Raw genomic sequence first — 18,062 nt, forward strand, 5'->3', positions numbered from 1 at the left:
TAACTCTGCTGCATTTTGAAAATCTTGATCACTCAGCCACAGACAAACAACTCTTTGAAAAGACAGGCCAGGAACAGAGAAGTAATGATGGTCACTTCTGGGGTGACTCCAGGATACCTACTTCCCCAAATGTATGGTGTGTGTTAAGGTGGGTCAGAGGTTACCATGGTAGATTTCACAGACACCTTTTCTTCTTTCTTGGCAGGTTTTCTTGTTCATTATTACTATTTCTAAATTGGAAATGGGTCTAGCACCAATTTGCATGCCAGAATTGAATCAACCAATTTTTATTTCCATTGAACGTTAGGAAAGGGCTGGAGAATTTTTAAATTCTTAGACTCATGTGTCAAGCTTAATGGAAAGCCAGTTGGAGACCAACAAGCTATTTTAATGAGCTTCCTTTCTCTCTGACGTTCCCCAGGGGCTATGTGCCAAGCAGGCCCATGTGGCCCAGGGAGTAACAAGATCATCTGGACTCTGTTTGGACACCTGTGCTCTTTTAGCCAAGCAGTAATGGGAACAGGAGAAAGAGAGAGATGAGGGCATGGAAGGCATACAGATCAAGTGGGAGTGGGTGTGTGCCATGGTGCTTAGGAATTCACTACAAGGAACTCCCCAGCAGCAGCAGAGAAGATACACCACAGGCCATCAGTGTCTCTATGTGGATTGTCTGATGGGCCTCCCTGATGGCTCAGATGGTAAAGAATCTGCTTGCAATGCAGGAGACCTAGGTTTGATCCCTGGGTTAGGAAGATCCCCTGGAGAACCCACTTCCGTATTCTGGCCTGGAGAATTCCATGGACTGTCCATGGAGTCACAAAGAGTCGGACATGACTAAGTGACTTTCACTTTCACTTTTCTGAGAGTACATGAAAAGCCTGGCAGTGGGTGTGTGTGCTGGGGAGGGAGGGATGTGGAGGGCAGGGAGGAGAAAATTATTTGCATGTTTTAAAGGAATTGCATGCTAAACAGGTTCCCTTTGAGAAGGCAATATAGGACAAAAAGATTGCAAAGCACGGATATAAAATATGCCCAGGACCCTGAGATAAGAGTCTTCATCTAAGCTTCCGCCCACTCCTTAAAAAAAAAAAAGTGTTCGGTTCACTTTTCCTTTCCTCTGAATCAGCCTGATGCTTGGCTCTCCCTACCCACTCTGAACAACTTAACACAGAGACATTAAACTCGGTCTGTACCATTCAGTGGTTGTTCCTAGTCTCCTGTGTGTGTCTGACTTTCTCCTTCCTGGATTACAGACTCCTTGAGGATTAAAATGTACAGAAGCAAATACTTTCTTTTGTCCTTCCTCACCTCTTTGTTACCAATTCTGGGTATTTCTCAGCAAATGATTAACATATTTTAACACAGCACTCCTTCATAAGATTTTATTCCCTTTGTTGTTCAGTCGCTCAGTCATGTCCAACTTTTTGCGACCCCATAGACTGCAGCATGCCAGGCTTCCCTGTCCCTTACCATCTCCCAGAGTTTGCCCACGTTCATATCCACTGAATCAGTGATGCCATCCAACCATCTCATCCTCTGTCGCCCTCTTCTGCCTTCAGTCTTTCCTAGCATCAGGCAGGGTTTCTTCGAAATGAGTTGGCTGCTCACATTAGGTGGCCAAAGTATTATTCTCTTTACCAAGTCTTATCTTATGATACAATTCAGAGGTTTTTTTAAAGATTTTTTTGATGTGGGCCTTTTTTTCATCTTTATTCTTTTTTAAAAAAAATTTATTGTAAACTGAAGGATAGTTACAGTATTGTGTTGGTTTCTGCCATACACGAATACGGATCAGCCATAGGTATACACGTCCGCTCTCTCTTGAGCCTCCTCCCACCTCCAACCTTATCCTACGCTTCTAGGTGTTACAGAGCCCCAGTTTGAGTTCCCTGCATGCTAAGTTGCCTCAGTCGTGCTCAACTCTTTGCGACCCCATGAACTGCAGTCCACCAGGCTACAGACTCTGTCCACGGAATTCTCCAGCCAATAATACTGGAGTGGGCTGCCATTTCCTTCTCCATGAGTTCCCTGAGTCATACAGCAAATTCTCGATGTGGACCACTGTTACTGAATTTGTTCCAATATTGCTCCTGTTTTAAGTTCTGGTGTTTTGGGCCTCAAGACATGTGGGATCCTAGCTTCCCAACCAGGGATCAGATCACATCCCCTGCATTGGAAGGTGCAGTCTTAACCACTGGACTGCCAGGGAAGTCTCCTGAGATTTGTTTTTATAAATTAAGTTTTTAGTAAATAATTTAACATATTTCCACACTTTCTAAAGTGTGTTTATAGTTTTTTTAAATTAAAGTCCTATTCTAACTGTGTAATATTTCAAACATACAGAAATATGAAGGAAACAATACACCGTACCTCCACCAAGAGATTTCATATATTTGCTCCATCTCTTTAAAAGTTGTATCTGGGGACTTCCCTGGTGGTCCAATGGCTAAGACTCCATGCTCCCAATGCAGGGGGCCCAGGTTTGATCCCTGGTTGGGGAACTATATCCCACATACAAAAATGTTAAATATGCAACTAACCACCCCAAGACCTTCTCCATCTAGTTCCTCTCTCCCTCCCTATAGAAAATCACTCTCCTGAATCTGGTGTACACACTACTTTCCTGGGAGTGTTCAAATTTCCACTACCTGGCTCAAAAGGTCTTTAGTCCTCCTTCCTGAGGGGCTGGCAATTGTCAGCAGGGATGCAGGGAGAGTGACAAAGGACTAACCTGGAAGAATGGCAGCTCCACTCCAAAAACGGGGCTTAGCAGGGCAAGGGGGTAGCTGGAGACGAGGACTGAGGCCTTACTGGGTGCTGAAGAGGAGGCTAGAAGGAGGTGCAAAGGGACTCAGACCAAAGGGGTAGTAGGTGAGGGAAGAGGAGAACCTGCAGGAGCACAGACTTGCGCTCCCCTAACTGTCAGAGAGGATGTGGCTGGAGTCTCTACGACTACCTGGAATACAGTCCCGGCTGGGCAGACCTCACCTCATAAGCCCATGGACTGCAGCACGCCAGGCTACCCCACGTCATGACCTGTTAGGTGGCATTTACTTTTGAGGAACTGACCTGCTTTAGTTCCTCTGAAGCATTACATAGATTTGATGGAGATGATTCTGCTTTTCTATTTTTATTCTTCCTCAATTTGAAGTTGTCGGATAAAATAGAAGACACTTTCTCACAGACTTAGAGAAAGAACTTATGGTTACGGTGGGTGGGGACGGGGGGGATAGTTAGGGAGTTGGGGGTGGACATGTACACACTGCTTTATTTACAGTGGATAACAACAAAGACCTACTGTAGAACACAGGGAACTCTGCTCAATGTTATGTGGCAGCCTGGATGGGAGGGGAGTTTGGAAGAGAATGGACACGTGTATATATATGGCTGAGTCCCTTTGCTGTGCATCTGAAACTAGTTCACATCACTGTTAATCAGCTATACTCCAACACAAAAGAAAAAGTTAAAAAAAAAAAAAAGACACCCAGTTGAGTCTGACTTTCAGATAAGCAAAGAATACTTTTTTAAAGTAAAAGTATGTCTCAAATATTGCATGGTCATACTTATACTAAACAGGTATTTATCTGAAATTCATATGTGAATGTCCTGTATATTTATTGCTAAATTTGGTAACTCTACCTCAACTTGAATATAGGAAAGACTTGGCAAAGCACTTAGTACGAGTCTGAAGAGAGAGTCAAAGGATTCTTCAGAACATTAATGAAGACACCATCTTTGTCAAATTCTCAATGGCCTGCTGCTGCTGCTGCTAAGTCATTTCAGTCGTGTCCGACTCCGTGTGACCCCATAGACGGCAGCCCACCAGGCTCCCCTGCCCCTGGGATTCTCCAGGCAAGAACACTGGAGTGGGTTGCCATTTACTTCTCCAATGCATGAAAGTGAAAAGTGAAAGTGAAGTCGCTCAGTCATGTCCAACTTATCAGATCGGATCAGATCAGTTGCTCAGTCGTGTCGGACTCTTTGCGACCCCATGAATCTCAGCACACCAGGCCTCCCTGTCCATCACCAACTCCCGGAGTTCATTCAGACTCACGTCCATCGAGTCAGTGATGCCATCCAACCATCTCATCCTCTTTCGTCCCCTTCTCCTCCTGCCAACAATCCCTCCCAGCATCAGAGTCTTTTACAATGAGTCAACTCTTCACAGGAGGTGGCCAAAGTACTGGAGTTTCAGCTTTAGCATCATTCATTCCAAAGAAATCCCAGGGCTGATCTCCTTCAGAATGGACTGGTTGGATCTCCTTGCAGTCCAAGGGACTCTCAAGAGTCTTCTCCAACACCACAGTTCAAAAGCATCAATTCTTCGGCGCTCAGCCTTCTTCGCAGTCCAACTCTCACATCCATACATGACCATAGGAAAAACCATAGCCTTGACTAGACGAACCTTTGTTGGCAAAGTAATGTCTCGGCTTTTGAATATGCTATCTAGGTCGGTCATAACTTTCCTTCCAAGGAGTAAGCGTCTTTTAATTTCATGGCTGCAGTCACCATCTGTAGTGATTTTGGAGCCCAGAAAAATAAAGTCTGACACTGTCTCCACTGTTTCTATTTCCCATGAAGTGGTGGGACTGGATGCCATGATCTTCGTTTTCTGAACGTTGAGCAGCGACCCCATAAACTGCAGCCTACCAGGCTCCGCCATCCATGGGATTTTCCAGGCAAGAGTACTGGAGTGGGGTGCCATTGTCTTCTCCTCTCAATGGCCTAACACCATTCAAAACAAGCCCACTGACTTTACTAAAAGTGGACAACGCCAAAACATTCTTCCTTATTTATTACTGAGATGAAATTCTCATATCATGATATTCACTTAAAGTATACAATTCAGTAGTTTTTAGTATAGTCAGAGTTGTGCTGCTGTTGCTGCTGCTAAGTCACTTCAGTCGTGTCAGACTCTGCGACTCCATAGACGGCAGCCTACCAGGCTCCTCCATCTCTGGGATTTTCCAGGCAAGAATACTGAAGTGGATTGCCATTTCCTTCTCCAATGCATGAAAGTGAAAAGTCAAAGTGAAGTCTCTCAGTGGTGTCAGACTGTTCGCAACCCCATGGACTGCAGCCTACCAGGCTCCTCCGTCCATGGGAGTTTCCAGGCAAGAGTACTGGAATGGGGTGCCATTGCTTTCTCCGAGTTGTGCAGCTATCACTAACTCAATTTTAGAACAGTTTCACCACCTCAAAAGAAACCCAATACCCATCAATACGCCCCATTCCTGGTCCCCCATCTTCCACCTCCACTATATTCCCCAACCCCAGCCCCTGACAAACACTCACCAACTTTTTCTTTACCCATTCTGAACAGTTCATTTAAATGGAATCCACCATATGCGACCTTTTGTGTCCTGCATCTTTTACTCTTAAGTGTATTTTCAAGGCTCATCCACATTGCACCAGGTATCAGAACCTCATTCATCATGAATAATATTCTTTTTTATATAAATACCAGGATGGGCCTATCAGTTCATCTACGGTTGAACATTTGGGTTGCTTCCATTCGTTGACTACTACGAATAACGCTTCTAGGACAGGAGGGACAAACCGTAGTTTCCGGTGGAGTTTTTGGCCATATGGTCTAACACTGGGAGGAACTGTCAAATGGTTTCTAGAAGCATCTACGATTTCACATTCTTTGTTGTTTTTAGGGGGTGGGGGTGGGGGGTTGTTTCTGAATTTTAAAAATAAACAATCTTCATGGTTTTCTCGGGGTCCGTGAGGAGGGCCTGCTCCCAGGGACCGTCCTTCAGGGTTGCCTCTGCCAGGCCCCAACGGTCCCTTCCCAGTCCCCAGGCCGCTGGAAACCACCGACCCAAACATTTCTGAGCGCGCACTGTGGGAAACCTAGCTTCAGCTCCGCCCCCTCGGCGCTCCCTGGCAGAAAAACGGACGCCGCCTGGCTGAGGCTCTGTGGACATTGTAGTTTCCTTCCCAGTCCACCGCGCGGAGACCGCGGGGAGGGAAACTACAATCCCCAGAATGCTACCGTGCTACGGCAGCCGAGCGGGCCAATCCGCGCGACGCGCTCCAGCCCACCCTCCGGTCCGGGCTGCTCTCCAGGGCGTCTGTAAACACAGCCAGAGCCTGTCATGGAGGGGGAGGAGGAGGCGGCGGCGGCAGCGAAGGGAGGCGTTCTGGGCCGCCTCCAGGGTCCGCTCTGCCATTCCTGAACTGGTCCCTCGTCCCCGTGACTGTGGCATCAGGGAACCGAACTGTTAGGCGAGAGGAGGCGGTCAGAACCATATCCCCTTCTTCCCCCGGGGCGGGGCCGGGCCGGACCAGGCCGGCTGAGCCGGGGGAGGGCCGGCCTGTCTGCCGAGATGGATGACAGTAAGGTAAGTCCTGGGGTTTGCACGCTCCGCTGCCGCCGCCGCCTGCTTGTCGCTAAGTGCCCGTCCCGCCGCTGAGCCTCAGCCCCGTAGTCCACCCAGCACCCAACAGACGTCTGCCTTAGACACCCCTGCGACTCCAGCTATGACCCCAGGTACCCAGACAAAAATTGAGGGAACAGCGGGCTGCGTTCTTCCTACAAGGGCCCACTCCGGAAAAATCACACTCAGGGCAAGCTTGTTGGTCAGCTTTTCCAGGTGGTGCAGACCCTAGTGCTCCCGAGATACGTGAAGAAACTACTGTGCTTTTTCTTTTTGCCTTCCGTTGCCCCCAACCAGCCTTTTTCCACATCGGAGACCTAAACTAGGGCACCCTGAACCGGCCCTGTTCCCCTAGACCGTCCCCTTTTCCTCTCTCAGGCTCCTTTACTCAATGCCCCATTCATATAATCTGTTCACTCCCCCTCTGAGCTATTTTCCTGTGGTTGGTTGGAACACTCTGCTAATCTCCTGTTGCTATTCGTCCAAAGCCTGGAATCTAACCTCTAGAAAGCCTTCTTCAAGAAAAGAAGTGAATTCCTTCTTGTTAATCTATGCCCACTCCGTCTTCGCTTATGCTGGTCACTTATCCCTGCGACGTTAAGATAACAGACAATATTCATTATTGGTTAATTCATAGAGTTTGTTTATAACCTTCCTGTCTTTCCTCGTTAGTGTCATCTAGTTATGTGTCATGAAGATAGTGATGCCCAGTTAATTGATCATCAGCTTATAATGTTTTAGAATGTTTAGAAAGTTCACCTTTTTTTTTTTTTAAGGCATCAGACCCTAGAATTTGCCAGTTTTCAAAGCAGATACTCCTTCCCTCTGCTTTACTTTCCACTGTCTCTGGCATGCTGCTTTTGAGAGCTTTTTCCTTCGTTTCGGTACCCTTTCCCCCTCTACCTAACTAGTAATACTTTGCTGCTATTAAGTTTTTGTTTGACGCATCCTCAGAGAGGCTGAAAAAAATCTCCATCTTCTCTGTGCTGCTTGTGTTACTCTCCATCATCTCCTCTTCCTGTTCCCGTGGGAGGCTCTGAGAAAAGTGACAGCCCAGGGCACTGCTCAGGAAGTAGGACTCACCTCTAGGAACCTTTACTTGGAAAGGGGTAAAGCCCTCCTAATAGGAAGTGGGATTTCCAAGTCAGAAAGAGGGAGTTCTAAAACTTTTCTAGAAAAATCAGAAGGTAATTTTCCATAACAGTCTTTGCTAGCTTGATCTCTCAGTGTTAATTTTCAAATTAAATCCGAATACTGTATCCATTGTCTTTCCTAGATACGGCTGGCTGGGAAAGGATCCCAATTAACATAGTCTTTAGTCTCTGTGGTTGCAGACTCTCATGGTATATTCTACAGAATTTTTGGTTGTTTCTTTTTCAAACCTTTGAAATATTTAATAACTTTCTCAAAGTCTTCAGTAATCTCAAATAAATTCAAGAAAAAAAAAAAAACAGGATTTTGAGTTATTTTACCTGCCTATAAAATCACATAGAACATATTTCTAAAATAAGCAAGCTGTAGTGGAAGGTATGGTGCTATGGTTTTGCCTAAAAGAGTGAGGTTAAATTTTGCAAGTAGACTATTCATAATGATTCACAAGTAACTTCTTAGATGGTTCATAGGTAAGCAAAATGAATTGAGTTCTCATTCTTTACTAATTCATTGTTTTTGTGACAGAAACCAGCAGTTTCTTTATTCTTTAATGATTTTGGAAAAGGAAATCCATTTCAGATGTCTGTGGATGGATATTGCTTCTGTGAATATACTACTTTCACTTTGAATACATGTCGAAGCTATGGATGAGTAATATTTAAATGCCATGTACTGCAAGATTGGACTACTCTTTGAGGAGTCAGGTGGCATGAAACGGCCTTTTTAAAAGGCTCCCAATCCTGCCTTTCCCTGTGCTCTAATTGTTACAGTCCTGCGAAGTTGTATTGTTCTCCCAGTATATCCGTCCAGGCTCACACACACAACACATTTTCCCTCCCATTATGTATGGGTGATGGAGTCTCAGGTTCTGAAGGCAGCTGCAGTAGGGAAGCCGAGGGTTGGGGCTTGGAAGTGTGGTTGTGCCGGTGAGAGCATAAAAGATGACAGACCGACTGACAGAAAGGCCAGGTCAACAGGACGAGGACAGAGGGGGCAGGATCAGCAGTCAGAGAGAAGCAGTGTTTGAATGAACAGGTCAGGAAATAGAATGACGCTGTGACAACCTCTCTTTATAAAGATTCTGTATTCTGAGTTGTTTTCATCAGTGGTGATGAGTGAGTCTGCAAGAGCGCTGCATGTTCTGCTGTCTGGTTTCCTGGAGTCAGAGCAGGACACATTGGAATGGCCGGTGCAGCTTTGCCTCCCAAGTGTCTAGCAATGTGCCTGGTACATTACATCATAGAGTACTGGTTCACAAAGACTAAGCTGAATTGGAACAGAGAGGCATTAAGGAGACTGCTTGAGGTGTAGCTGGGATTTATTAATATTCATCAATGTGCTCTGCTGAGCCAGAGTATACAGACTACAGCAAATGGGAAAAAGAACGCAAGAGAGAGAGTGGGTATCTAAGACTGAGGGCTTGGGGAAGCGCTGAGTAGCAGATCTCAAATTCTGATTGAGCAGATCTCTACTTAACCTAGTTGGGAAGGAAAAAAAAAATCTTGGTTGAGTTAACCTTTTTGAGCTTCTGTTTTATGTTAAATGGTCAGTGCCTTTTCCCCAGGCTTTGTTGAGGATCAGAGATCATGCATAGGAAGCATCAAGTACAGAGTAAACACATACTAGGCACCCAGAAATGTTATCATTATTACATTACCTGGCAGTGATGTCCTTGGTCTTCTGCACAGTGCAGCAGGCACCCGAGACGCTCACTGTAGTCATTATTAGGTGTGTGCTTTTTCGTGATATTTGCAGCTGTGCTTCCCCCATACTACCCTCCTTTCTTAACGATGCCCCCAAATGGGACAGGAACAATGGAATGGGACGTGAAATGGCCCTTCCCTGTCAGATTGTGTGAGAATGGTAGTCTCTTGAGCCCACCTATGTGTCCTCCATTGGAGAAAAGTTTCTTTTTATGAAAGCCTTTTCTCCCTAACCTGCTGCATTCAATTATAAAGAAAATTGAAAGGAGTCATTTTCAGGTGCCGGGGTCCAGCCCCGGTGGATCCAGGGGTTTCAAAGGGGAGACGGCTTCGGCGATCAGGAAACAACAGCTTACTTAAATGTTAATTAAAGATATAAAGAGTGGTCAAATAAGGATAGCTCAGTGAGGAAATTCAGTGGAGAAAAGAGGCTGAATAATTCAGCCAGAAGGTGAGAGAAAGAACGACATGGGGAGACCAAGCTTCGGTGAACAAGGCCCGCACTTTATTTTCCAAAGTAGTTTTTATACCTTAAGTTATGCATAGAGGATAATGGGGGAAGGGGTAGAGTCAGGCAGTAAGCCAGGCTTTCTTCCTGCACACTTATCATATGCAAAAGTTTAGGTGATTTGCATCATCTTCTGGCCCAGAGGCCTGTTAACATTTTAAGACCCTTTCTTCAGAAAACTTATTTTTCTCTAAAGGTGATTAGTCATGCGCCACCCTCCAAAAGCATTAGACAAAGCTGCATTCCTATAGGGCAAAGGTGAGGTGGGCTCAGTCAAGAAAAGAATTAACTCAAGGGTCCAAGGTTACAAACATTGAGGCTACTACTTACATTTCTATACACCCATTATATCACTCAATACACTGCCAAGGACACAGTAGGTAAGGGGTATGGAGACTTAGCAGCAAACATTGGCCCAACAAGTGAAAAACCCTTCACCAATACAATTTCTAATCAATCTTTTAACTACTCAAAGGAATCTGTGTTTAGACAGTTTAGAACATCTCCTGCCTCTCACAGTTGGGAGGCTCTGAACAATCACATGTGGCCGGAAAAACCTATTCAGGCAGGGTAGAGGATTTCCAAAGGAGTTTGTAGGTTGAAACAGTCACACCCAGGAATTATTAACTGGAGCTGTAAACTAACTCTTTTTTCAGAGAGAGGTAGTGGGGGACAGCCCCCTGTAAAGTCAGAGGTGTAGGTGAAAGCACAAAGCAGAAAGTAGGTAGACTCTGGTTTGGGGGGTAGATGCTCGAGAATTTCCAGGGGGACTCCTGAGGCTCGATCCCGCCTTTGCGTATGCCGAGCCTCCTTCCTCATGACCTTTGCCACGGTGGAGCTCCTGCTCCCGGCATTCAGGGGCTTTGATCATAGAGAGTTCTTATTTCCAATTTTATATTTGACTTTCATGTTTATCAAATGAATGAATGAGTGACTTGAAATACCCTAGATAGCCGCGTTCCTGCCACAGACAAAGCTGATAAAAGATGACATTTCTGTATAGCCTAACTATAATATATAATGTATAATATATAATGCCCTATATGACATTTGCTGCTGCTACTGCTACTGCTAAGTCGCTTCAGTCGTGTCCGACTCTGTGCGACCCCATAGATGGCAGCCCACCAGGCTCTACCGTCCCTGGGATTCTCCAGGCAAGAACACTGGAGCGGGTTGCCATTTCCTTCTCCAATGCATGAAAGTGAAAAGTGAAAGTGAAGTCGCTCAGTCATGTCCGACCTTCAGCGACCCCATGGACTGCAGCCTACCAGGCTCCTCCGTCCATGGGATTTTCCAGGCAAGAGTACTGGAGTGGGGTGCCATTGCGTTCTCCCATATGATGTTTACGGCATCAATTTCCACTTGAGGGACTGGTGAGAAAGTCCCTCTCTGGCCTCAGAATACTGATATGAGCTGCTGTTCTTCTGCATACTTCCTTTCCACCTGAGCTCCACACAATTATCTTAAAATGCCTTATACCTTCCTTACCCCTTATGTCTTTGTTCCATTCAGATGTTCTGAGTAGTGCTGGTTCTCACAAAAATTTTTACTTGGCCAAAAAATCTCTTTGACATTCCCAGAACTCAGTTGGCAAGGAATCTGCCTGCAATGCAGGAAACCCAGTTTCGATCCCTGGGTCAGCAAGGTACTCTGGAGAAGTAAATGGCAACCTGCTCCAGTATTCTTGCCTGGGAAATCCCATGGATAGAGGAGACGGTAGGCTGCAGTCCATGGGGTCACAAGAGTCAGATACGACGTAGTGAATAAACCAAACCAGAGCTGTCCTTTGACCCCTAACATCCCTCCTCTTGGCCCCTTAGCCATCCTTTGCTACAGCTGGAACTGCCCTCTTTGGGCAGTGACAGAGCTCAGACACTTTCTACCTTTTCTGTCCTCCTACTCCAGCCATGCTTTCAACAAGACCAAGGCAGAAGAGCCAGCTCCTTTGCCAAACTAGACAGTTTGTTAACATTTTAAATGTGCCCCCTTTTCCTGTCTAGGTCCCGTGTACATTGGGGTACCTCTGCAGATAACCTTATTCAGAATGTTTTGTGCTTTAAGATTTTCACAAAAGTTTGTTCATTTATTCATTTCTCCATTCCTCATCAAACATTTGTTGGACACCTAATATGTACGAGACATTGTGCTAGACGGTAGAGATACAGAGATGAGTAAGTTTATAATTATTCTCAGGAACTGATGTTTCAATGGAGTAGATACACATACAGAAAAATAACTACTGCGTGGTGAGGTGAGAAATGAGGGCAGTGACAGCAAAGTGCTTTGAGGGCACCAAGAATGGATGCCTATCTGGGTGTGTCAGACATGGGTTCACACAGTAGGCATGAATCTTTCAGGAAGAATAGAAGTGCCCCAGAAAATGGGAAAGAGAGAATATCCTATACTAAAGCATATTGCACTGGAAAATAAGTATTTTGGTACAAGCTGGAGCAGGAGTTGGGAGATTTTCTGTAAAGGACCAGATAGTAAATATCTGTGGGCCATGTGATCTCTCTCTTGTAATTACTCAACTCTGCCATTGAAATGTGAAAGCAGCCATAGGCAGAACGTAATGAATGGGTGTGGCTGTATTCTGATAAAACTTTATTTCCCAAAACAGGCAGCTGGCTGACTTTAGTCGGCCAGGTGGGCTGAAGTTTGCTGATCCCTGAGCTGAGCATAAGGCACAAGTAGAGATGTGGGCAGAGACAAGGATGGAAAGAAAACCAGGCGCCCGATCAGGATTTGCTTGGCAAGTTAAGCTAAGAAATTTGGGAAATCTGATTTCTACCACTTTCAAGCTATTACGATTTTGGACAGATTATTGTTTTTTAAATTGAAGTATAGTTGATTTACAATAGTGCATTAGTTTCAGGTATACAGCAAAGTGATTCAGTTATATATATATTTTTCAGAGTATTTTCCATTATAGGTTATTATAAGATATTGCATATGGTTCCCTGTGCTATACAGTAAAGCCTTGTTGCTTATCTATTTTAATCTACCTGTAATGCAGGAGACCCCATTTCCGTTACTAGGTTGGGAAGATCCACTGGAGAAGGAATAGGCTACCCACTCCAGTATTCCTGGGCTTCCCTGGTGGCTCAGATAGTAAAGAATCAGATGGCCTGCAATGTGGGAGACCTGGGTTTGATCCCTGGGTTGGGAAGATCCTCTGAAGGAGGGCATGGCAACCCACTCTAGTATTCTTGCTTGGAGAATCCCCATGGACAGAGGAGCCTGGTAGGCTACAGTCCATGGGGTTACAGAGAGTTGGACATGACTGAACCACTAAACACAGTGTGTATGTATTAATCCCATAGTCCTAGTTTCTCCCTCCCCACCTCCCTTTTCCCTTTGGTAATCGTAAGTTTGTTTTCTGTCAGTGTGTCCGTTGTTTTTTTTTTTTGTATATAGGCTAATTGGTATTATTTTTTAGATTCTACATTAAGTAATATAATACTTGTCTTTCTCTGACTTACTTCACTAAGTATAATATTCTCTAGGTCCATCCATGTTGCTGCAAATGACAATATTTCTTTTTTTCTTATAACTAATATTCCATTATATATATATACACACACTATATATATAAAACACACATATATTCCATTATGTATACATACACACACACACACACACACACACACTATATCTTCTTAAACCAATAGTCTGTTGAGGGGCACTTGAGTTATTCCATGTCTTGGTTATGGACTTTCATAGTGCTGCTATGATCATTAGATGCATGTATCTTTTTGAGTTAGAGTTTTCCTCTTTTCTGAATATATACCCAGGAATGGGGTTGCCGGATCATATGGTAGCTCTACTTTTGTTTTTTTAAGGAACCACCATACTATTTTCCATAGTAACTGTACCAATTTACCTTCCCACCAACAGTGTCAGAGGGTTCCCTTTTCTCCTACACCCTCTCCAGTATTTATTACTTGTAGACTTTTCAGTGATAGCCATTCTGCCAGGTGCGAGGTAAGCACCTCATTGTGGTTTTGATTTGCATTGCTCTAACAATAAGCAACGTTGAGCATCTTTTCACATGCCTGTTGGCTATCTGTGTGTCCTTTAGGTCTTCAGCCCATTTATTGTTTACCTTTTGATACTGAGTTATATGAACTGTTCTATATTTTGGATAGTAACCCCTTGTCATTTGCATTGTTAGCAAGTATTTTCTACCATTCTGAAGGTTGTCTTTTTTTTTTTTTTTTTTTGGTTTCCTTTGCTGTGCAAAAGCTCTAAAGTTTGATTAGTGCCATTTGTTTATTTTTGCTTTTATTTTGGGACACTTTTGCCTTGGGAGACTGATCAATGAAAATACTGATATGATTTATGTTGAACAGATTATCAGAACTGTATTTCTTTACCTATAAAATAGATGGGTTAACTTTATCGAGTTAGTGTAGGAGTTAAGAATGAAATGTTACATGTATTAGAAAAAAAACACAGTGCATAAGGGGTTCAAAATAAATGCTTGTTCTGTGTGGCTCCTCCTCACCAGCTTGGTTACACTGCTCACAAGAAAGACCTGAGCTGAAGACGATGCTGGAGACTGTTAGAATATAGGTGTATGCAGCATGCATAAAATCCTTGAAGGATGAAGAAGGTGGACAGGAAAGAGAGCTAAAAGAGACAGAACCCTGGCAGACTCTAAAATGATCAGAAGAGGTGGAGGAATAGGATTCAACAAACTGAAAAGAAGAGGCTAGTGATACAGGAGATCCACAAAAAAAAAAGGATTATTCCATCTAAAGGAGGTAGGGAAAAAGTATCCACTGAATTTCAAAAATAGGAGGTGGTTTGTGAACCTAGCAAGAGAAGCTTCAACAGAGTGATGGCACCGAAGCCGAAATGTAGTGGTTGAGGGAAAGTGGGTGGGAAGGAAGCAAAGAGAGTGGAATACAGGGTGCAGGCCAGCTCAGATATACTGTAGGTTCACTTACAGACTATTGCAGTAAAGCGAATACCACAATGCAGCAAGCCTCGTAAATTTTTTGGTTTCCCAATGAGTATAAAAGTTATGTCTACACTAGACGGTAGTCTGTTAAGTATACAATAGCATGATCTCTTTAAAAAAAAAAAAAAGTACATCATTGCTAAAAAAACCATCATCTGACAATGCCAAGTTGCCATAAATCTTCAATTTATAAAAAAAAAAAAAAAGCAGTAAAGTGAAGCACGATGAAATGAGATGTGCGTGCAGACCACTGTTACTGAGTCCGTCTATAGTAGTTTTGGGGATTGCTGAAATATATGTATAATCGTATTACATTTAGCTTCAAACAGTTAACAGCAAGGGGAGGGGAGGATTAAGGGTTAGGCGAGGAGAGGCAGGGGTGAACACTCAGTCAGAAATGCCTGCTCTATCTTGTTTCTCCTCTGTTGACTAGAAAACCTGGCAGAGAGGTTTGCAGCAGGAAGATGGGATTAGACTTTCTCTCTTTCTGAAGAGCTGGTAAATAAAAGAGAAAAAGCCTGAACAACAGCTGTGAAGGAAGTTAAAGGAGCCTTAACCCCAAATGAAAGTGTAGCTGCTTGTTTTTTTTCTTTAAAGTGGTAAAGCGCAGTGTCTGGCCACAGTCATATGTGTCTTATTTTTCTTTAATTGATGGCAGATAAGGTTTCACTTTATGTTTTCAAAAGAAAAGTGAAACAGGCTTTCCTGCAATTTTCCTTCTTAGCTGGAGCTGATGCTACCACTTCATGTAAATACAGTAGTTCTCGTACACTTAACAACTTGAAACTTTATGAGTTGCCTTAAGAATTAGAGCATTCGGATGGAAATAAGTGCAAGAGGGGTGGTAAAATAATAAGAGTTATTGATTGGTTTTTCAGATTTTATATCCCTTATGAGAGAGGTTTGGTTTTCTTTTTTCTCTTTTTTTAAAAAAAATTTACAACTTTTATAAGCTGGTGGTAGTGGTGGTCATAGTAATACCAATTTAAATTAAATTGCAAAATATTGTTAATTTTTCTTTGCATTTATTCATTCAGTCATCAGTCTTTGAATAAATGTCTGGCTCTGGGCCAGATGCAATGGGGACTGGAGAAGAAATAGCACAGCTTCTGTGCCCGAGGTGCTCACATCGCTTGAAGGCAACAGAACTTAAATCTGGGAGGCCGCTATAACATACAATTCAGTGTGATATTGACTGTATGTTCCAGAAATATGGAGAAGAAAAGTAACGTGTGGACAGAGGTGATTGTCAGCAAGAGCTTTGCAGAATGAGGGCCAGGGCTGACTGTAACCAAAGAAAGCTTAGTGTTTGCTGGTTTGGATGGTGGGGTGGGGGTGGGCGGTCTGAAGAGGGAACATTTAGAGAATTCGTGAGGACAAGTAGGAATTCAGGGGGCAGGGTGAGGTCCCTAAGGATACTGGCATGACTTGCTGGGGTAAATGAAAGAGAAAAATGGCTTGGTGAGTGGGAGCCTGGATGTAGCATGCTGAAGAATGGCCTCTAGAAAGATATATCCATGTGCTAGCCCCTGGAACTTGTGGATATTACCTTATATGGATAAAGAGGGAATCCTGCATGGCCCCAAATGTGATTTAGGTAAGGATTTGAGAGGATGAGTTTACCTTGGATTCTCTGAATGAGCTGTAAATCCAGTGATAAATGTCCTCCTAAGAGTGAGGCCAAGGGAGATTTGAGAAACAGATGTGGAGGCAGTGTGACCTCAGAGGCAGTGACTGGACTGATGTGGCCGCAGATGAAGGAATGCTCACGGCCACCAGCGGCTCCTGCAAGCGGCAAAGGATGACTTCTCCCCTAGGGCCTCTAGAGGGAGTGTAGTCCTGCCAAGAACAGAGAGAATACATGTCTGTTGTTTTCAGCCACCAAGTTTGTGGTAATTGTTAGAGCAGCCACAGGAAACTGGATTTGGTGACCTAGTAAGCAGAGCTGAGCCAGAGGTCTTCTCTTGAGCTGCAAAGAGACACAGCCTCAGTTCAGTTCAGTCGCTCAGTCGTGTCCAACTCTTTGTGACCCCATGAACAGCAGCACGCCAGGCCTTCCTGTCCATCACCAACTGCCGGAGTCCACCTAAACCCACATCCATTGAGTCGGTGATGTTATCTGACCATCTCATCCTCTGTCGTCCCCTTCTCCTCCTGCCTTCAGTCTTTCCCAGCATCAGGGTCTTTTTAGATGAGTCAGGTCTTTGCATCAGGTGGCCAAAATATTGGAGTTTCAGGTTCACATCAGTCCTTCCAATGAACACCCAGGACTGATTTCCTTTAGGATGGACTGGTTGGATCTCCTTGCAGTCCAAGGGACTCTCAAGAGTCTTATCCAACACCACAGTTCAAAAGCATCGATTCTTCGGCGCTCAGCTTTATAGTCTTTATAGTCCAACTCTCACATCCATACATTACTACTGGAAAAACCATAGCCTTGACTAGACGGACCTTTGTTGACAAAGTAATGTCTCTGCTTTTGAATATGCTGTCTAGGTTGGTCATAACTTTCCTTCCAAGGAGTAAGCGTCTTTTAATTTCATGGCTGCAATCACCATCTGCAGTGATTTTGGAGCCCCCCAAAAATAAAGTCTGACACTGTTTCCACTGTTTCCCCATCTGTTTGCCGTGAAGTGATGAGACCGGATGCCATGATCTTAGTTTTTCTGAATGTTGAGCTTTAAGCCAACTTTTTCACTCTCCTCTTTCACTTTCATCAAGAGGCTCTTTAGTTCCTCTTCACTTTCTGCCATAAGGGTGGTGTCATCTGCATACCTGAGGTTATTGATATTTCTCCCAGCAGTCTTGATTCCAGCTGTGCTTCTTCCAGCCCAGTGTTTCTCATGATGTACTCTGCTGCTGCTGCTAAGTCGCTTCAGTCGTATCTGACTCTGTGCGACCCCATAGACGGCAGCCCACCAGGCTCCCCCGTCCCTGGGATTCTCCAGGCAAGAACACTGGAATGGGTTGCCATTTCCTTCTCTAATGCATGAAAGTGAAAAGTGAAAGTGAAGTCACTCAGTCGTGTCCGACTCTGTGCAATCCCATGTACTGCAGCTTACCAGGCTCCTCCATCCATGGGATTTTCCAGGGAAGAGTACTGGAGTGGGGTGCCATTGCCTTCTCCAATGTACTCTGCATATAAGTTAAATAAGCAGAGTGACAATATACAGCCTTGATGTACTCCTTTTCCTATTTGGAACCAGTCTGTTGTTCCATGTCCAGTTCGAACTGTTGCTTCCTGACGTGCATACAGGTTTCTCAAGAGTCAGGTCAGGTGGTCTGGTATTCCCATCTCTTTCAGAATTTTCCACAGTTTATTGTGATCCACACAGTCAAAGGCTTTG

General features: G+C 44.3%; 1 protein-coding gene across 1 annotated transcript in view; it reads left to right on the forward strand.

Annotated features, from left to right (window-relative positions):
- The first annotated feature begins 6,042 nt into the window (after positions 1-6,042).
- CREBL2 (cAMP responsive element binding protein like 2) overlaps positions 6,043-18,062 on the forward strand; it is a 30,812-nt gene continuing 18,792 nt past the window's right edge. The window contains exon 1 of the mRNA XM_006075651.4: positions 6,043-6,350. Within this exon, the coding sequence (XP_006075713.1) occupies positions 6,336-6,350 (15 nt within the window). The 5' untranslated portion in view covers positions 6,043-6,335. The remainder of the gene's footprint in view (positions 6,351-18,062) is intronic.

Source organism: Bubalus bubalis, chromosome 4 (assembly GCF_019923935.1).
Source record: "Bubalus bubalis isolate 160015118507 breed Murrah chromosome 4, NDDB_SH_1, whole genome shotgun sequence".
Taxonomy (NCBI): Eukaryota; Metazoa; Chordata; class Mammalia; order Artiodactyla; family Bovidae; genus Bubalus; species Bubalus bubalis.